This window comes from Dermacentor andersoni, chromosome 10 (assembly GCF_023375885.2).
Source record: "Dermacentor andersoni chromosome 10, qqDerAnde1_hic_scaffold, whole genome shotgun sequence".
In the NCBI taxonomy this organism is placed as follows: Eukaryota; Metazoa; Arthropoda; class Arachnida; order Ixodida; family Ixodidae; genus Dermacentor; species Dermacentor andersoni.
The window spans coordinates 79940329-79956372 of record NC_092823.1 but is presented as its reverse complement, the minus strand read 5'-3'; the positions used below and the strand labels follow the sequence as shown (position 1 = coordinate 79956372).

The window sequence follows — 16044 nt, the reverse complement described above, 5'->3', positions numbered from 1 at the left end:
GAATTGAGAGCTGCCTTGAGCGCATGCAAGAGTTCCGCACCAGGATCTGATAGAATCATGTATGAAATGCTCAAAAACTTACACAATGACACGCAACTTACACTACTCACACTTTTCAACACCATCTGGGATGCAGGGTACCTTCCAACCGCGTGGAAGGAAGCCATTGTAGTCCCTGTTTTGAAACAAGGCAAAGACCCTTCCTCAGTGGCAAGTTACCGCCCGATAGCCCTCACAAGTTGCATTTGTAAGGTGTTCGAAAAAATGATAAATCGGCGACTCATTCATTTCCTTGAACAGAGCAAAATGCTTGATCCTTATCAGTGCGGCTTCCGAGAAGGGCGCTCCACAACCGATCATCTCGTGCGTGTTGAAGGGAATATCCGGGACGCATTTATACATAAACAGTTCTTCCTATCGATATTTCTCGATATGGAAAAGGCGTATGACACAACGTGGCGTTACGGAATCTTAAGAGACCTGTCAGAAATGGGCATCCACGGTAATATGTTTATTATAATAAAAAACTATCTGTCAAATCGTAGCTTCCGGGTAAAAGTCGGCAATGCACTCTCACGTCCTTTTACGCAAGAAACGGGTGTACCCCAAGGAGGCGTGCTCAGCTGCACGCTATTTATCGTGAAGATGAACACGCTTCGTGCTTCACTACCACCCGCCATCTTTTACTCTGTCTACGTGGACGACATTCAAATAGCTTTCAAATCTTGTAACCTCGCAGTCTGCGAGAGACAGGTACAGCATGGCCTGAACAAAGTGTCAATGTGGGCAGACAAGAATGGGTTTAAGATCAATCCTAACAAAAGCTCTTGTGTTCTTTTTACAAGAAAGAGAGGACTTATCCCAGATCCTTGCATAGAACTGCGTGGACAACAGATACCTGTAAACAAAGAACACAAATTTCTAGGTGTCATACTTGACTACAGACTCACCTTCGTCCCCCACATTAAACATCTCAAAGAAAAGTGTCTAAAAACAATGAACATAATCAAACTTCTATCCCAGACTACGTGGGGTAGCGACAGGAAATGCTTAATGAATCTCTATAAAAGCCTCATTCGATCACGACTAGACTATGGCGCCGTGATTTACCACTCTGCCGCCCCGAGCGCACTAAGGATGCTAGACCCAGTCCACCATCTAGGAATCCGACTGGCCACTGGCGCTTTCAGAACGAGTCCCATACAAAGTTTATATGTAGAATCAAATGAGTGGTCACTTCATCTGCAGAGAACATTCATCAGCCATACATATTTTCTGAAAGTCCACTCAAACCCCCAACATCCCTGTTTTAGTACCATTAATGACATGACATGTGCTACACTCTTTCGCAATCGTACGTCCGTAAGACAGCCTTTCTCGCTGCGTGTGAGAGAGCTTAGCGAAGAAATGCACGTTCCACTCCTCGAGCTTCGCCTAATGCATCCAGCCAAGCTGCTACCTCCTTGGGAGTGGCAGCTCATACAATGTGATATATCGTTCGTGGAAGTCACAAAGCATGCCCCAGAGATTGAAATAAAGATGCATTTCCGGGAACTCCAGCACAAATACTCCTGCACGGAGTTCTACACAGACGCATCTAAGTCACACGACGGGGTATCCTATGCAGCCGTCGGCCCATCCTTCTCGGAATCCGACGCACTGCACCCGGAAACTAGTATCTTTACGGCTGAGGCCTACGCACTGCTGTCGGCCGTAAAGCATATAAATAAATCACAACTCCAGAAATCAATTATATATACGGACTCCCTAAGCGTCGTGAAGGCCTTGATGTCACCCTATAGACACAAAAATCCAGTACTTAATAAACTATATTCCGTCTTGTGTAGAGCGTACATATCTAACCAGCATATCATTATATGCTGGGTGCCTGGCCATAGGAGCGTCGAGGGCAACGTTCTGGCGGACGAGATGGCTACGTCTATAGCATCGCAAGCCGTTAACCCTACCGCTGAGGTGCCTGTCACAGATCTGAGGCCTTTCTTGCGAAGGCGGCTGCGTGCCCACTGGCAACGCATGTGGGACGCGGAAAAAGATAATAAGCTCCACCTAATAAAGCCACAGTTAGGACTCTGGCCTTCCGTAACAAAATCACGCCGGACAGATGTCCTATTCTGTCGTCTAAGAATAGGACACACATTTGGCACACATAACTTTTTACTCACCGGAAACGAGCCTCCAACCTGTGGTAGATGCGGGGAGAGGCTGACCGTCCTCCACGTCCTTCTGGAGTGTCGGGCAGCCGAATCTGAAAGAAAGAAACATTTTCCATTAGCATACCGCCAGCACATCCCCCTTCATCCAGTAATGTTACTCGGCCCAGAACCGCTGTTTGACTCCAGCGCAGTCCTGGGCTTCCTGAAAGATGTCTTGCATGTTCTTAGCCCCACATGTTCGTAGCGGGTCCTCTCTTCAGAGGATACCGCTGTGATAGCTCTTTCGTGTAGCACGCGCCTCTAGGCCCTTGTGTTTCAAGGGCTCTGGCGAGGCAGCAGTGCTCCAAGTAATTTTACTATCTTATACATTTTCCATTTTGCATCATTCTCCTACGATGGATTTTAATGGTCATAGTTTTCTTCATAAATCATCGCCATAATTTTATAGCACGTAGATTTTACGCAGTTTACAGCGACTATTTTTAGGCCACTTTACAGCCAAGTCACATCTTCCATAATAAATCAACATTAACACTTGTCATGGCGCTCTTTGGCCAAACCTGGCCCTTGCGCCATTAAACACCACATATCATCATCATGTGTGAATTTAGCTGCACCAGTAAAAAAAATGTTCGAAGCCAGTGATTTCTCGCTTGCATACATTTGAAGACAAAGAATACTCTGGCAGTAAACAGTAGCCTCGCTTATTAGCAGTCAAGCCAGCAGCAGAGAAGACGCGCTCGCATGACGTCGACGTGGCCGCGTCGTACGTCGCCGTCTTTACGACCGGCATCGGGTCCTCGGAGCCCTGTGCTTGTCGTCCCAGCAAAGGGTCCAAGTCGCCGTCACTTACGTTCGCCGTCGAGCGATATAAGAACATCTGGCTTGGCGCTGTTCCCTCCTCGTTTTCCGCTGTGAAAACAAGTACTTCCGTTAAAAAAAAAAAAAAAAAATCTTTTTGTGATCGGGGTGCATAAAATCTGTTTCACCGATGAATCGCTGGCTAGCCTAGAAATCCGTTCCGTGCAGTCCAGCTCGCTCCCTTCCTTGGTGTTCAGCAAGACAGGCAGGTCCGTCAGTGAGGGTGCTTGCGTTATTTTGGATACGTGGGCTTAAGCAATTGATCGCGGTGTAAAAAAGAAAAACAAAGAAAGGAAAATTGGTTGCGAGTGAAGCTTTCTGTTCGGAATCAGCAGACTAGAAGAAAGAGCAGTACGTTGCTGATAGATCAGTCCGTGACAGGCATCACGTGACTGCTTTTTGCAGTTAGGAAAACGCGTCCTTGCGACTGTCTCGCCATTGCTTATAGCTTTCGGTTGCTGGAGTCCTGGCTTCTGTGCTTTCATTCATGCGTTCACGCGCGAGCAATGTGACTCGTTTGTAGACTCGACCTGTCTGGACAAAAACCTTACTGTCGGAGTTGCCGGGAGCCTATTCCTTTCTTTTTTCCCCATTTTTTTTATCTTCAGTTCGGTGTTGCCAACATTGCTGAGCAAGAGCAGAACGCTGAACTCGTCTGCTGTTCAGTCGCGGTGTTTTTCCGATTGAACAACTTGGAAATTAAGTGTCAGTTCTACTCCTTACGCAGAGCTCCTTTGTTCAGTGTTTTATTTGGCGCCGCTTAATCGCTCAGACTCGCCGGATGGGAAAGCACTCAAGTACCAGCTGCGCGAGCGGCTCTAATCCCGGCTCGTTTCATATTGAGGTCACGCCCTCTTTGTGCTCATCTGCAGAGCCCAGTCGATCCTTGGTCACCAATGGTGGCCATTGGTGCGGTCTCCGTGAATATAGCTGGCGTGCTCTTGCTGATGCTTAAACGATTTGCATTAATTATAATAAAAAATCATTGCACCTTAAGAGTATGAAGACTGAAAAAGAATTTGCTTGCGCCCCTTTTTACGAAAAAGAAGTTATTGCTGTATACAAAGCGCAACAAATGCTGGGTACTGATGTCCCCGTGGCGCCGCAAAGAACACATAAAAATTGAACCGAGTTCTGTACGGCTGTCTCAACGTTCTGCGTGATTTGTCATCGACAAACCCTTCTTTTTGTGCCTTCGTGTAGAAAACCACGCGATCCCCCCATTACTCCACGAAAGAAATATGTCTTTTACGCCTAGCCATAACCCGATGACAAAAGGGGAATTTCGTGGCTTTAAAGGTTGTTGCTTTGTTTTTTAACTTCGATACGGCTCTCGTTTTTCGCTTCATTTTTTTTTCTTTCCTTCGTCGTGGTATACTGTATCATTTCAGGGAACAATCCCGCGTAGCGGTACATTTTCGTTTCCCTAGACTTGATTTAGAGCCGTTGACTGGCCCATTCCGGAGTATCCGCCCGCTACATTGGATAATGCAAAGATATATTCTACAAACCGCCGTTAGGGGAGCAGAACAGAAGGAAATGCTTTGGAGCACTCCTGGAAGCTGCTAGCGCCTGTGCAAACACCGCAGGGGGCGAAGGTATAAATCAACCTTACGTAAACTTCGGCGATATATGGATATCTGTGCTCGCAAAGTACTCGGGCCTCCTCAGCCATACCGCAACGACGTAAGGCAGCACACGTAATAGCAAAACACCCTCTATACCGCGATGCGCAGGAAGTTAAACAAAAAAGAAAGAAAGAGGAAAGCTATGGGGCAGAACGAGAATGCTGTGATAAGGAGGTGACTTAAAATTTCCCAGACGCCCCTACATGGCTCCGTTTTTTTGGCGGAAGAGAAACACGCCTGCTTGCTCTGGGTTTCAGAAGTCAAAAAAAAAAAGGTCGGGGGGGCGGGGTCGAGAGGGCAGGGGCAACTGAGAGAAGCTTCGCTTTGCCGGAATACCGCGAAAGCATTGAAGCCGTCGCGTGGAAATGTATGGGCCGGGAACGGACACACGACACGACGAAAGAAGGCAAGTCCTAGAAGGGTGGGGGGAAGTGCGGTCGTAAACAAACAATAATATATATGTGCGTGTGTGTGCGCGCGCCCGCACTTTCGCGGGCTGTTCCTGAAACTAGCGATGGTTTCGCGTATGAGGAAAGGCAGATTCGGTACGCCGCAGCTGCACCAGATGGGCGTGGCCGAGCAGCCGCACCACGTGGCATCCCGATAAGACCGGCGTGGAGTGCCGCCATTTTTTTTTTGCTCTCTGTGACCTTGGCTTTCTCGCTTGTTTCTCCTTTCATTTTTCGAGCGTCTGTGCTGGAGCGCGCTTTGTGGCGCTGACTTGGCTTCTTTGTTCTTAATATTGGCTTTTACGTGTATGGGAATGATACCGATCGATCCATGCAACCGCTGTTTGTTGATCTTTAAGCCTGCTTCTTTCTTTTCAGTCCGAATAGTCTTTCCGTTAATGCACTTTGTTTGGTATAAGTCATCACTTTTTGACCGTGTTCTTTTGTTCTTACAAACGAATGCGTCCCACACAGGCCACTCTCGTATGCACAAATCGAATTCTGCGGAGTGACATTGTGAAACCGTGCATCCACGACATCGAGGAGTGGAATAGTTCTCGCAAATCGGAAACATTCTTGGTGCTTTAGTACGCGCCTTTCTTTTGTGCGAGAAAAAAATGAATGTCGTTTAGTCGTGTCTTCAGCTACGCTGTTGATGGACGCTGTGCTACCATTGCTTACGCTGCTCCTTAGAAATGTCTCGGTATCCTTCAATCATCAGTTATAAGCTATTTGCAAAAAAGTGGTAATTACTGAAGAAATGATTAACACTCTTCTTTAGGTTATTCTGAATGCCTTTATGGTTGTTCAGCTAAGCCCGAGGTTACGCGATCAAATCCCGGCAGTGGTGGCCGTACTTCGATGGGGGCGGGGGGGGGTGCTATGTCAGAGCACCTTAGTACCGTGCATTGGGTGCACTTTAAAAAAGCCCAGGTGGTCAAAATTAATACGGACTCCCCAGCTATGCTACCTGCCTCATAATCATATTGTGGTTATGTTGCGTATAACCCAAGAATTGAATTTTATTTCTTTAACGCCTATATGGAGATCACACAGAAGAAGACTAACATTACTAGTTGACATGTTGACGCTGTTACCGAGTGAATGCGAGGAGTATCATGATTTAACCACCTAATCACTTGAATTGTGTAGCGGACGTTATTGGGAATGGGAGCGCCTCATTTCCTCATAGAGATGTCGTGAATATGCTGCTTACGCCCCCCCCCCCCTCCACCCCACCTTTGTTTGCCCAACAGGGGAAGCCCGTTGTCTACATATACCTGTTGTGCTCACAATGTGTGTATTACTTAAGAGGAATATTTAGGTCGGAGTTCTTGCCTATAAGTAGGTGGGAGCGGATACATTTCTTTTTTTTTTTTTTTAGCACCGCACCTGATGAGGTCTGTTGCGTATAAAAGAAGAAAGTCGTGCAGTTTTAGTAAGCGAAAATTTCTATCTACGTGGCTTCTGAGCTCCTGAAACAGACCTGTCTCCAGAAGCTGACATCCAGCCTTTTGTGTGACAAAACCGGGAACGCGCGACAACCGGCCAGCATTCGCTTGAAGTACCAACCGGTGCAGAGGGTGTGACAGCGCATGCCAGCTGCCGTAGAACATGTGGCGTGTATATAGTAAACGCGCGGCGGTCGCCCATTGTGTGGCGCGCCCTCGTCGCATTGGATCGTTATGCTCGTCGAATTGGAAAAAAAAAAAAAAAGAAGAATCATAGGGAACTCTATGCAAACATCTGAATCCATAGCCAACGGCTAGTGTCAATCAATTCAATATTTACACTTGGAAGAACAGAGACACGTACGGTACAATGTCGCTGCACACTAGAATACTAGATTGTAGGAAAGAAGAAAACTAAAATGAAGAAAAACAGAGAACTGTTGATATTTGTTTTTAATGAATCGTGGAAGTTTTGGTTATATGAAGGCGAAGATTGTTACAAGGAATAAATTCAGCACTGAGAAAACTATTTATTTCCTTATTTATTGTTTTGTCTGCATATATCATGATTTAGCGGCCGCGAAATATTACAATGTAGCAGAACTGGTGTGCTATACCACGACGGCATATGAAGAATGAAAGGGATACTTGTGAGCGCCAGTGTCCCGTATCATTAAAGCCGCATAAGCGTCTAATTATAAACGAAAAGGCGCTCTATAAGCGCCTGGGACCAGAGGGAGCTGGGCCTCCAAGGCTATCTCCGGTCGCCGCCTTCCATCGCCTTTCCCGGTGCTGCGGACTGTAACGGACAGCACCAGCTGGTAGCCACGCGACTTTCCTGCGATGCCCCGTTCGCATTACTCTACGCGCCCCGGCAGCTGCTTCGCTGGCAGCAGCGGTTCTCCATTTGACGCGCAGCTTCGGGCGCCTTAACGATGACGACGATGCCAGACACGCTTTTCCGACCCCCGTCCCCCAAACTTTTTCTTTCTCTCTCCTCCGTCGTCTCCCAGATGGCTGCGGCCCAGTCTCGACTCCGTCATCCGTCTAGCTGTTTATAAACACGCGCACCTCTTCTCCCTTCGAGCCCATAACGGCCCCCTTGTACAACCTCCTCTCTCCCCACTTCTTTCTCTCCGGCTCGGGACACGCGGTCTGGCATCCCCGTGGCCCCCAACCCGGATGGTTTCTCCGGGTGCTCCCAGAGAGTTGGGGGAGGGGGGAGTCGGCCACGCGGGGCCCAGGATTGGCGCCCACGGCGTCGACTACTACCGCGTTCTCCGCTCCTTCGTCGTCCGTTGTTCCCTCGTTAGGCTTTTCCCGGCTCGAGGGTCCTTGCTCTTTTCTTTTTTTGCGGACGTTGACTTTTGCGAGACGGACGATGTGTTAGTTATGCACACTGCCGTCTGGTTGTTTGCGTAGAGCGTGCGGCGCGGCCTGGCCATATGGCGAAGGGGGAAGTGCTCTCTTAATTGGGAGGTTTTCTCTCTCTTGCGAGGCGGGCACTTTATATTGACAGGCATGTAGGAGAGAGACGGGGCGCCTCGAGCAACCGCGTGTCGTCGCTTTTGATCTCTTCGTTAGCTCTTCGGTACCGCAACAACGACAAAACAGAACCGGAGCCGGGTTCGTACACCTCCTTGAAATCCTTGAATAACACTCGAATTTAGAAACGGAGATTCAAGGGTCCTTGGAAAGTAAAAGCGTTCCTTCAATTCCTCTACAAACTGGTTCCGAGCGACTACCGAGCGTTCGAAGTAACAACTTAAAGTAACAAACTCCGAATCGGCGCTATGCTATGAACATTGTTATCAGGAAATTATTCTATATGTTCTCTTTTGAGAGTGTCTCTTAGCAATTGGTCTGGCATGTGCACAGCCACTCACAACAGGCTCGTTTAAATAATCATTGTCGTCGTAGTGCTAGAAAAGACCACATCAGGCAACCAATCCGTAGTGTGTGATGTGCCTGAAGGCAACTGCCGTCATTATGACGAGAAAAATTTACTTGTGCTAAACAGCTTCGCTGGTAAACCACCCTCACCGAGTAGAATGGCTCATGATTTTTAATTTATAGTTTCAAACACTTGAAGCTAGACAACCTGTTTCCGCAGATCCTTTGCGGATTCTTTTTTTGTTTCGCTTTGAGTTAGATAGAGGCGGGCGTTGTTCTGCAACGAGCCGTTCCATACGCGGAGTATCATGTGGGCGCCTGCATATACGTCGGCAGAATTCCCTACATTGCAATAAACATCCTTCTCTCTCTTTCTCTACAAGCTGCAGTACTGACAGAACACTTAATATTTAGCTGCTATGTCGTACAAGGTTCCGTATTTCATAATAATTGTTGTTGGTCATCGCGCTTTCTATATTTTAATGCGACTAGCATTCCCAGGATAGTTCGTGCACTTTCCAGCATCTACGCTCGTATCTAACCGCTTTTCCTTCGCCAAATTCATTCAATATATATATATATATATATATATAATATATATATATAATATATATATATATATATATATATATATATATATATATGCTGGATTCAATGTGAACGGTAATAACAACTTAGGTACCGACACCTTGTGACTCTTTGCCCAAAGACACGTGAAACGTTGCTGCGCTACTTTGGCCTTCTCGCCGAAGAAATAAAACAAAAGGAACTGCATGTTGTCGGTTGCATCACTTGCGACGCTTTACACCAGTAGGTAGGCGGAATGCGGTCAGTTGCTGCAACAATAACTCTTGTATCCTTTGTGGTTAATTTCTGCGCCACGAGATGGCGCCACCATCCTTGTGCCCACGTTCATGACTCCCGTAATCCAGCATTCCGTGAACGGTAATGACGTACAGGGACAAGCTATAAGTCTATAGGGGAGATCTTTGCAGGCCACGTGCTCGTATTCAAGTGGGGCGATTTTTCAACAAACCATTAGTTGGAATTCTATCGCCTATCTTTTACCCTGTGTCCTTGTCCGCGTCTGCTTGCGCTGCCTTTTTTTTTTTTCTTTTTGAGAGCTGCTTCTCAAAGTAGCCCCCTTTCTAACATTTCCGGCGAGAGGCCGCCGTTCTGTGTTTTGTCGAGTTCCTTCGGCACCAGATTTCTGTATGCGCCGCTGATGTCGCATTCTCGGCGGTTTCCGGAAAACGAAGCGCCCTCCGAGAGAGGGGGTAAGGGTGGCGGGGTCGTATACATGTATCTATCTGTGTACAGCGTGTGTGGTGCGTCCCCCTCCCTCCCCCCCCTCCGGTCTGTCTCCGTCTTGCTCTTGCGTTCACTCGACATCTGGCAATGGCTCTTCCCCGGCCTGTGCCCTAAAGCTCACTGCTTCAACATTCCGTGTAGAATTGACTTTACCTGTAGGAGCAGAGATCGCGTTCATGTGGTCCACATGCGCGGATGTCACGTGTACTGCGCATTGCGCTGGGCCATCTTGTAGAGAGGAGCAGACGACACTTCTCTCTGTGCCTTCTTCTTAAAGTTGTCTCGTTTTCTTTCTTTTTTCTTGCTTTTATTTTTGTTGAGGAAGATCGAAATAGACGTGAGTATTTGGCGTGGTGTGTTGCTTTCCTTTGCACGGTGCAGATTTAGCTTCTTCTAACTATTGCGACGCCCAATCACGATAGTATAACCATGCAGGAGTCGCTGGCAAGTGGCCAGTCACGAAATAACTTACTTTTATTCGTTTCTCGCCGTATGTTTCTCTTTCACCCTGTCTTTGCAGAGCCGCTAAATTTCAGGAAGTCTCGATGCAACGCTAGAATGAATGACAGAAGGCATGCACCCGATATGTGAAACTAGACTATATATGCGAGCTTCGCCTAATTCTGTCCTGATTGTTCAACTACCCTACTTCCTTCACGGGGCCAATGGGGCCACGTAACCTGTCAAAAAGGTGCTTTATCCAGGGACCTGCATATTTCGCACCAAATGTTCGAAAAGAGATTTTCCGCTTACTGCTGCACTGTGCTTGGTCAACTTTCTCAGAGATCGCAGTGTGGAGTGTACGTCGTTCAGTGACAAACTTTGCATAGTTAAGTGATGGATCGAGTTCATCGTACAAATTTCTTCTCTATGTAAAGTTTACTACTACTACTACTACTACTACTACTACTACTACTACTACTACTACTACTACTACTACTACTACTACTACTACTCATTATACTTCCGTCACTGGTACTCGACCACTCGTAATAAACTTATCATTGTATTGCACTATAAGACGGAAGAAAATTGTACTTGTCCAGTTCTATATTATTATTATTTTTTTTTAGCAGAAGGAACTCATTGACGTTACCCTCGACAACGACGCAGATGGCCGAAAGGTTTCGTTTTGTGCACTTTCCGCTGCCCGCACTTTCGCGTTTTAGTAGTTCCGATATCACTTAGTGCTGCGCTGGTTTTTGTGGCTCGCGAAACTCGGGCAAACTGCAACTAGCAGAGAATGCCACGTCCATATGATGTCACGGGCTTCCCGAACTGTCCACGCCGCATGACCAAGAGCAGCTTCAGCGGCGATTCCAACGTTTGCTTTTTGCTTAGGAAACCGTAGCGCCATCTATCGAGCGCCGTTTTACTCACATACGGCCGTAAAATGGCGGCGATGGCGTGTGCAACGTCACCACTGCGCGCGCTCTGGGAGCGGTCGATTTGAATTGCGCTGAAGGTATGCAGACCCTCCAGATGCAAATTTGTCCTAAACAGTGTTTCTTTTCTTTTCTTTTTGGCACGAAACAAGCGCAGCGAGGTTTCTGGAGTTGTATTCTAACAGTCCACATCTACTTAGTGCTTGCCTTTAGTGTCCCTTTAATTATTTTATGTTTATACATGGTTAGGGCAGTTGCGCTCAACATATTTGCCATAACAACAAGATTGACAACTATATTCCCTGTGGCCTTATCTCACACGGGCATTCGTCACGCGCTAATAAAGCTCGCGAACCAACTCTGTTGTCCACGTTCGTGACTCCTCTAATACAGCCCGGACAGTCTATGCCAGACTGTCCGTAACGTTGCACCGTTACCGGCCGAGACAGACGCCCCCTAGAAAGTCGTAGTGGAGTGCGGTTGTGGGGCAGGGACGAAGTGGGAGCAGTACCGTGCGCGCGCATGTGTGTGTTTGTGTTGTGGGGGCGAACGGCGGGACCTTTCTCTCTCTCCCCTACTTGACGTCGTCATCGTGTGGGTAACGGGACGGACTACGCGAGCAACCGAGCGGGTCTCTTGTCGTTCACGCGTTGCTGCAGACGCCCCACTCTCACCCAGTCCTTCCACCGCTTTCGGTTCTCCGAGCCGCTAGCTACTCATCTCCTTCGTCCTCCTCGCGGGTACGTTTTTATTCCCGCCGCCCGGGGTCTCCAGAGGTCGCTGGCCTCGCCCCCGCGCGATCCGTTAGATGGAGAGTGCGGATACGTGCGCCGTTCCCCGCGCGGAAGACAACCAAGCCTGGTTTCGGATTCGGCCGGTTTCCTACTGTTTTCGTTTTCAAGTGTAGCCTTTCTTTTTTTTCTTCTTTAACTGCCCTTCGCCGACTTGTATTCTAAATATCGCGTTTTTTTTTTTCAATTTTCTTTTGTTTCTCCGTCGTAGGTACAAGCACAAGTGGAAGCATCGCAATGGCCAATCGCTTTTCGCCTGCGCTGAGCGGATACACTTAGCCCGGCAAGGCCTAATTAGGGCGCTACTATCGCGTAATTAAGCGTCTTAAGCGTTGTCCAGAAGTTTTAATGGGCCCTTTAGGTGGCTGTGTGTAACTCTCGAAGTGTTCCAGGAGTGCTGGGTAAGGGATTTCCTTCCTAAAATCACATATCGTAGCGTATCAAGGAATAGAGCGCTCTTTACCGCTGTTGGAAGCAATTCGATCGATCATTTGATTAGCCCGCGCTAAGATTCTCTTTTTCATTGCTTCTGGGCGTGGGATGAGGTTAATATTATACAAGACCATCACCCAACGGTGGCGAATAGTTTTTTTTTTCTTTTTTCGTTCACTTTCATTTCGCTTTACCTTATCACCTATGATTTCACTGACGTTGTGGTCTGTTGGCTTCGTGTGGTGGTGCCTAACCAAAAAAAAAAAAAAATCGATCCACTCGGGTTTCTCTTCTCGTTTGTGCTGTACCTAGCTTAACGCAGTTGTTTCTGCTTGTTTGTTGTCTTACCTTCCTCTCACGTTTCCGTATACTACTGAGCAGCGGTGACTCGTTTCCAACTGCACGCCGTTTGCTCTCCCCCCTCCCGCAGTTTGGCTTTGGTGTCTCCGAGGTTGTAACCAACCCTGCCACGTAGTCGCAGCTTGAACCCCGCGCGTGGGCCCTCTTAGACCTCGCCGACTCGGCAAGGAATAGGGCTCAAGGCCGTGGAACGCGCAAGGCCTTACGCGCGCGTCTCCATAATAAGCGTCCCCGCGGCACGGAAGCGACGGGCGGCAGTGTCATCTGATCGCCGCCACTTTTGCTTCGTGCCCAACTACCGCAAGGCCGCCGCCTTCTTTTTTCTCTCTTCCGACTCGCGCGCTTCGTCCCGCGGCTTCCTGCTGGTCGCTGTCTACGACGTGGGCTCGTAGCGTTCGTGCTGCTGCTTTCTCGTTTTGTTTTTAGCTGCAGCGACCGCGTGTGCGTCTCTTGCTTTCAGCGCGTGCTGTCGCGTGTGGGGTTAAATATAACGGATCTGTGGGCATAGCGCGCGGTTGCCGGCGTTTCTTGCTGCTGGCTTCGCGTCTCGCTATTCCTGGGCTCTCTTCCTTGGGAGCATCTGCTGTACCGTCTCTCTCTCTCTCTCTCTCTCTCTCTCTCTCTTTCCTGTTGCGAGTAAGTGCGTTCGTTCTCGCGATCCCAACACGCATCGTTACCTCGCCGTTTTTCGCACCTAAGCGAGCCCACACTCTACGCAAATGTAGTAGTTTTCATAGAATCGCGTTTCTCACATTTTATAGATCAGCGGGTGTCAACTTAAGGCCTGAAGTTAAATTCAAGCTTCGTTGGATATTGTGCCATTATTCAAAGTAAAAAGTGCTAGTTACCTTTAGAAGTTATGTGGCGCAATTTTCGAAAAGTACAATCTTTTCATATAGTGTTGAGCTGTTGAATCTGAACCAATAGCGAATGCTTGATGTTTCTGATGCGATGTGCTGCGATGCGGCCAGACCGAAGATGGCGGCAAGTTACGCTGTCTTCGTCGTTTTTATGTTATCGTTTTTTTTTTTTCTCATCGATATCGACCAGCTCGGTATTTTCCTAACAACCTCCATGTCGCAATTTGTTTCTGAACTTGTATCGCATTTGTAGGTGTGTCGTTTGGCGTGAAAACGAAGCTGTGACGGGTCTGTTTCCTGCTTCAAAATTTCCGCACCTTGTTCCGGCCCGCTAAAAAAAAAGAAAAAAGAACACCACTCATTATCTATCCGGATACCTTGTGTTTTCTAGAGGCACGCCTTCCAAGGTCATGGTTAGCATTAATTCGAAGCTAATGCCGCTTCCGAATCACGTGAGTGTCTTTCTCACATTCGTGGCAGTCGCAGCTCTCCGCTTGCACCTGCAAAACATGCCTAATTTCGAGTGTTTTTTTCTCCCCGTTATCTCGCTTCCCTTATTTTGTTCCTGCTAGAACTTCCCGCCGCCACCTTCTGCTATTTCACCTCCTTTCCCGTGTTTCATTGTTGATTTTGGGAAAGGTAATTACGCTGACTGCATACTTGTTACTTGACAAGTGATATTGAGCAGCGTCGACAACAACAACCGATCTGCGCCCCGAACAACAACAATCAGGACGGCCGGTTCTGTCCGTGCCCTCAACTCGGCGGAGGCAGATTTACCGCCATAATCAGGGACTCGAAGACCGCCATATCCAACTTTTCACGAGTAATTGTGGCCCCAAACACGCTGCGAATGCTGCACCCCTTACTCTCCACCAAATAACAATGTAGTGAAGAACCCAAGCCAATTGAATTGATATGGGTCCCGGCTCAAGGAGGGAACCCGGGGAACGAGGCGGCCCACCAGTGTGCTCGAGGATTTGTCAGACGGAGCGGTGGGTCCTGTCTCTGACCCCGGGGGACCTGATCGGCGAGCCATTGACCGCATACCACGATCTTGCGCAACACTACCGCCTCGCAAGACAGCCAAAACCCCTACCGTCATCCCGAGCTCACCAAGGGACAAGAAGTCACCTGGCGTCGACGCCAAACGCACCCCTTTCCCAAGCCGCAAATGTATACACACACTTTTACCTTGACTTGATAGACCTACGCTGCTCGTTCTTTGGGTCCATAGCCTCTCTAGATCATGTTCTCTGGAACTGCAGGGTAGACCCCCCTCCCACACACACACTGATTTCCTGGCCGCCCCGTGTTCTGAGGCATGGGAAGCAATACTCCTGCACCCGAGCCTGCAGGTTCAGCTTCGGGCCACCGAAAGAGCCGAGGAGGGGGCTGTAAGGCATAGCCTGGTAGATACCTCTCAGTAAACCAGATGGACGAAATAAGTTGCTTCCTCCTCCTCCTACTCCTCCTTAGCTTTCATTGCAGGTGCTTTGCTATTTCAGAGGTTACTGAAGCTGTAATATCTGGACCTTTCCTCAGTTTAAAGTTTCACTCGTCACAGGCTTTTAGGGATGTACGCGCTATTTACTTGCAAATGTTCCATATTTGTGTAATACCTCTACTACGCATTCTGCATTGGCAATATTTTTTCTCATTGCATTCTTTGCAATGCGTCACATAAAGCTAGCTGCTTAGTATTGACTGTGCCTACCTTTATACGTACATTCCTGCTTCACGTGGATACCATATAGCCTCGATCTAGGGATAAAAATGCATTTTTTACACGTTTTCATTATTGCTGTAACCTATTAATAAAATTAAAATCAATTCCCTGCCATTTCCAGGAGTGCCATATTTCGCCCGAGTTTCTCCTGCTGAAAACCCCCTGATGGTGAAGGTTAATTTCACCATGACGCCGTCATTCGCAGTACCGTGTGTCGCTTTGAGACGTACGACCAGATCGATAATCAGCCAATCAATCAATCCGTCTATCAAGCAATCAGACAAAATGAGAACTGTTTACGTTGCCACATATTGCATCGAACTTATTTCTTTTTTAGTCCCTTCTCGTGCGTGCTTTCGTTGGTACAGGTGGTGCCCAGCTTCGAGTTCAAGTGCTGGGAGAATGCAAAGTCCGGCACGTTCTTCGCGCGGGACAACGTCGACAACTTCCTGCGGTGGTGCCGAAAGTTCGGCGTCAACGAGTCCGTCATGTTCGAGTCGGACGGACTGGGTGAGCGCGCGCTTTCCTTTCATTTGCCTCGTCGCTTCACCGAGTTAGGAAATATGAAAAACGAAAAAACGACCGGGCAAGACGTACGTTCGTAAACTGCGGGCTTCCGTCGGCGATTTCAAGCACTGCTGGAGACATTAGAGACTTTTAGCGTGTCCGGTATTCGGGCAAGCGCGGGCGGTTTTCCGGTTTAGCGGGGGCGCCAACGTG

General features: G+C 48.2%; 1 protein-coding gene across 1 annotated transcript in view; it reads left to right on the top strand.

The window, feature by feature from the left end:
* The window catches only part of LOC126544123 (growth arrest-specific protein 2-like), a 266338-nt gene that overhangs the window by 201035 nt on the left and 49259 nt on the right, over positions 1-16044 (top strand). The window contains exon 5 of the mRNA XM_050191346.3: positions 15693-15834. Coding sequence (XP_050047303.1) covers positions 15693-15834 — 142 coding nt within the window. The remainder of the gene's footprint in view (positions 1-15692; positions 15835-16044) is intronic.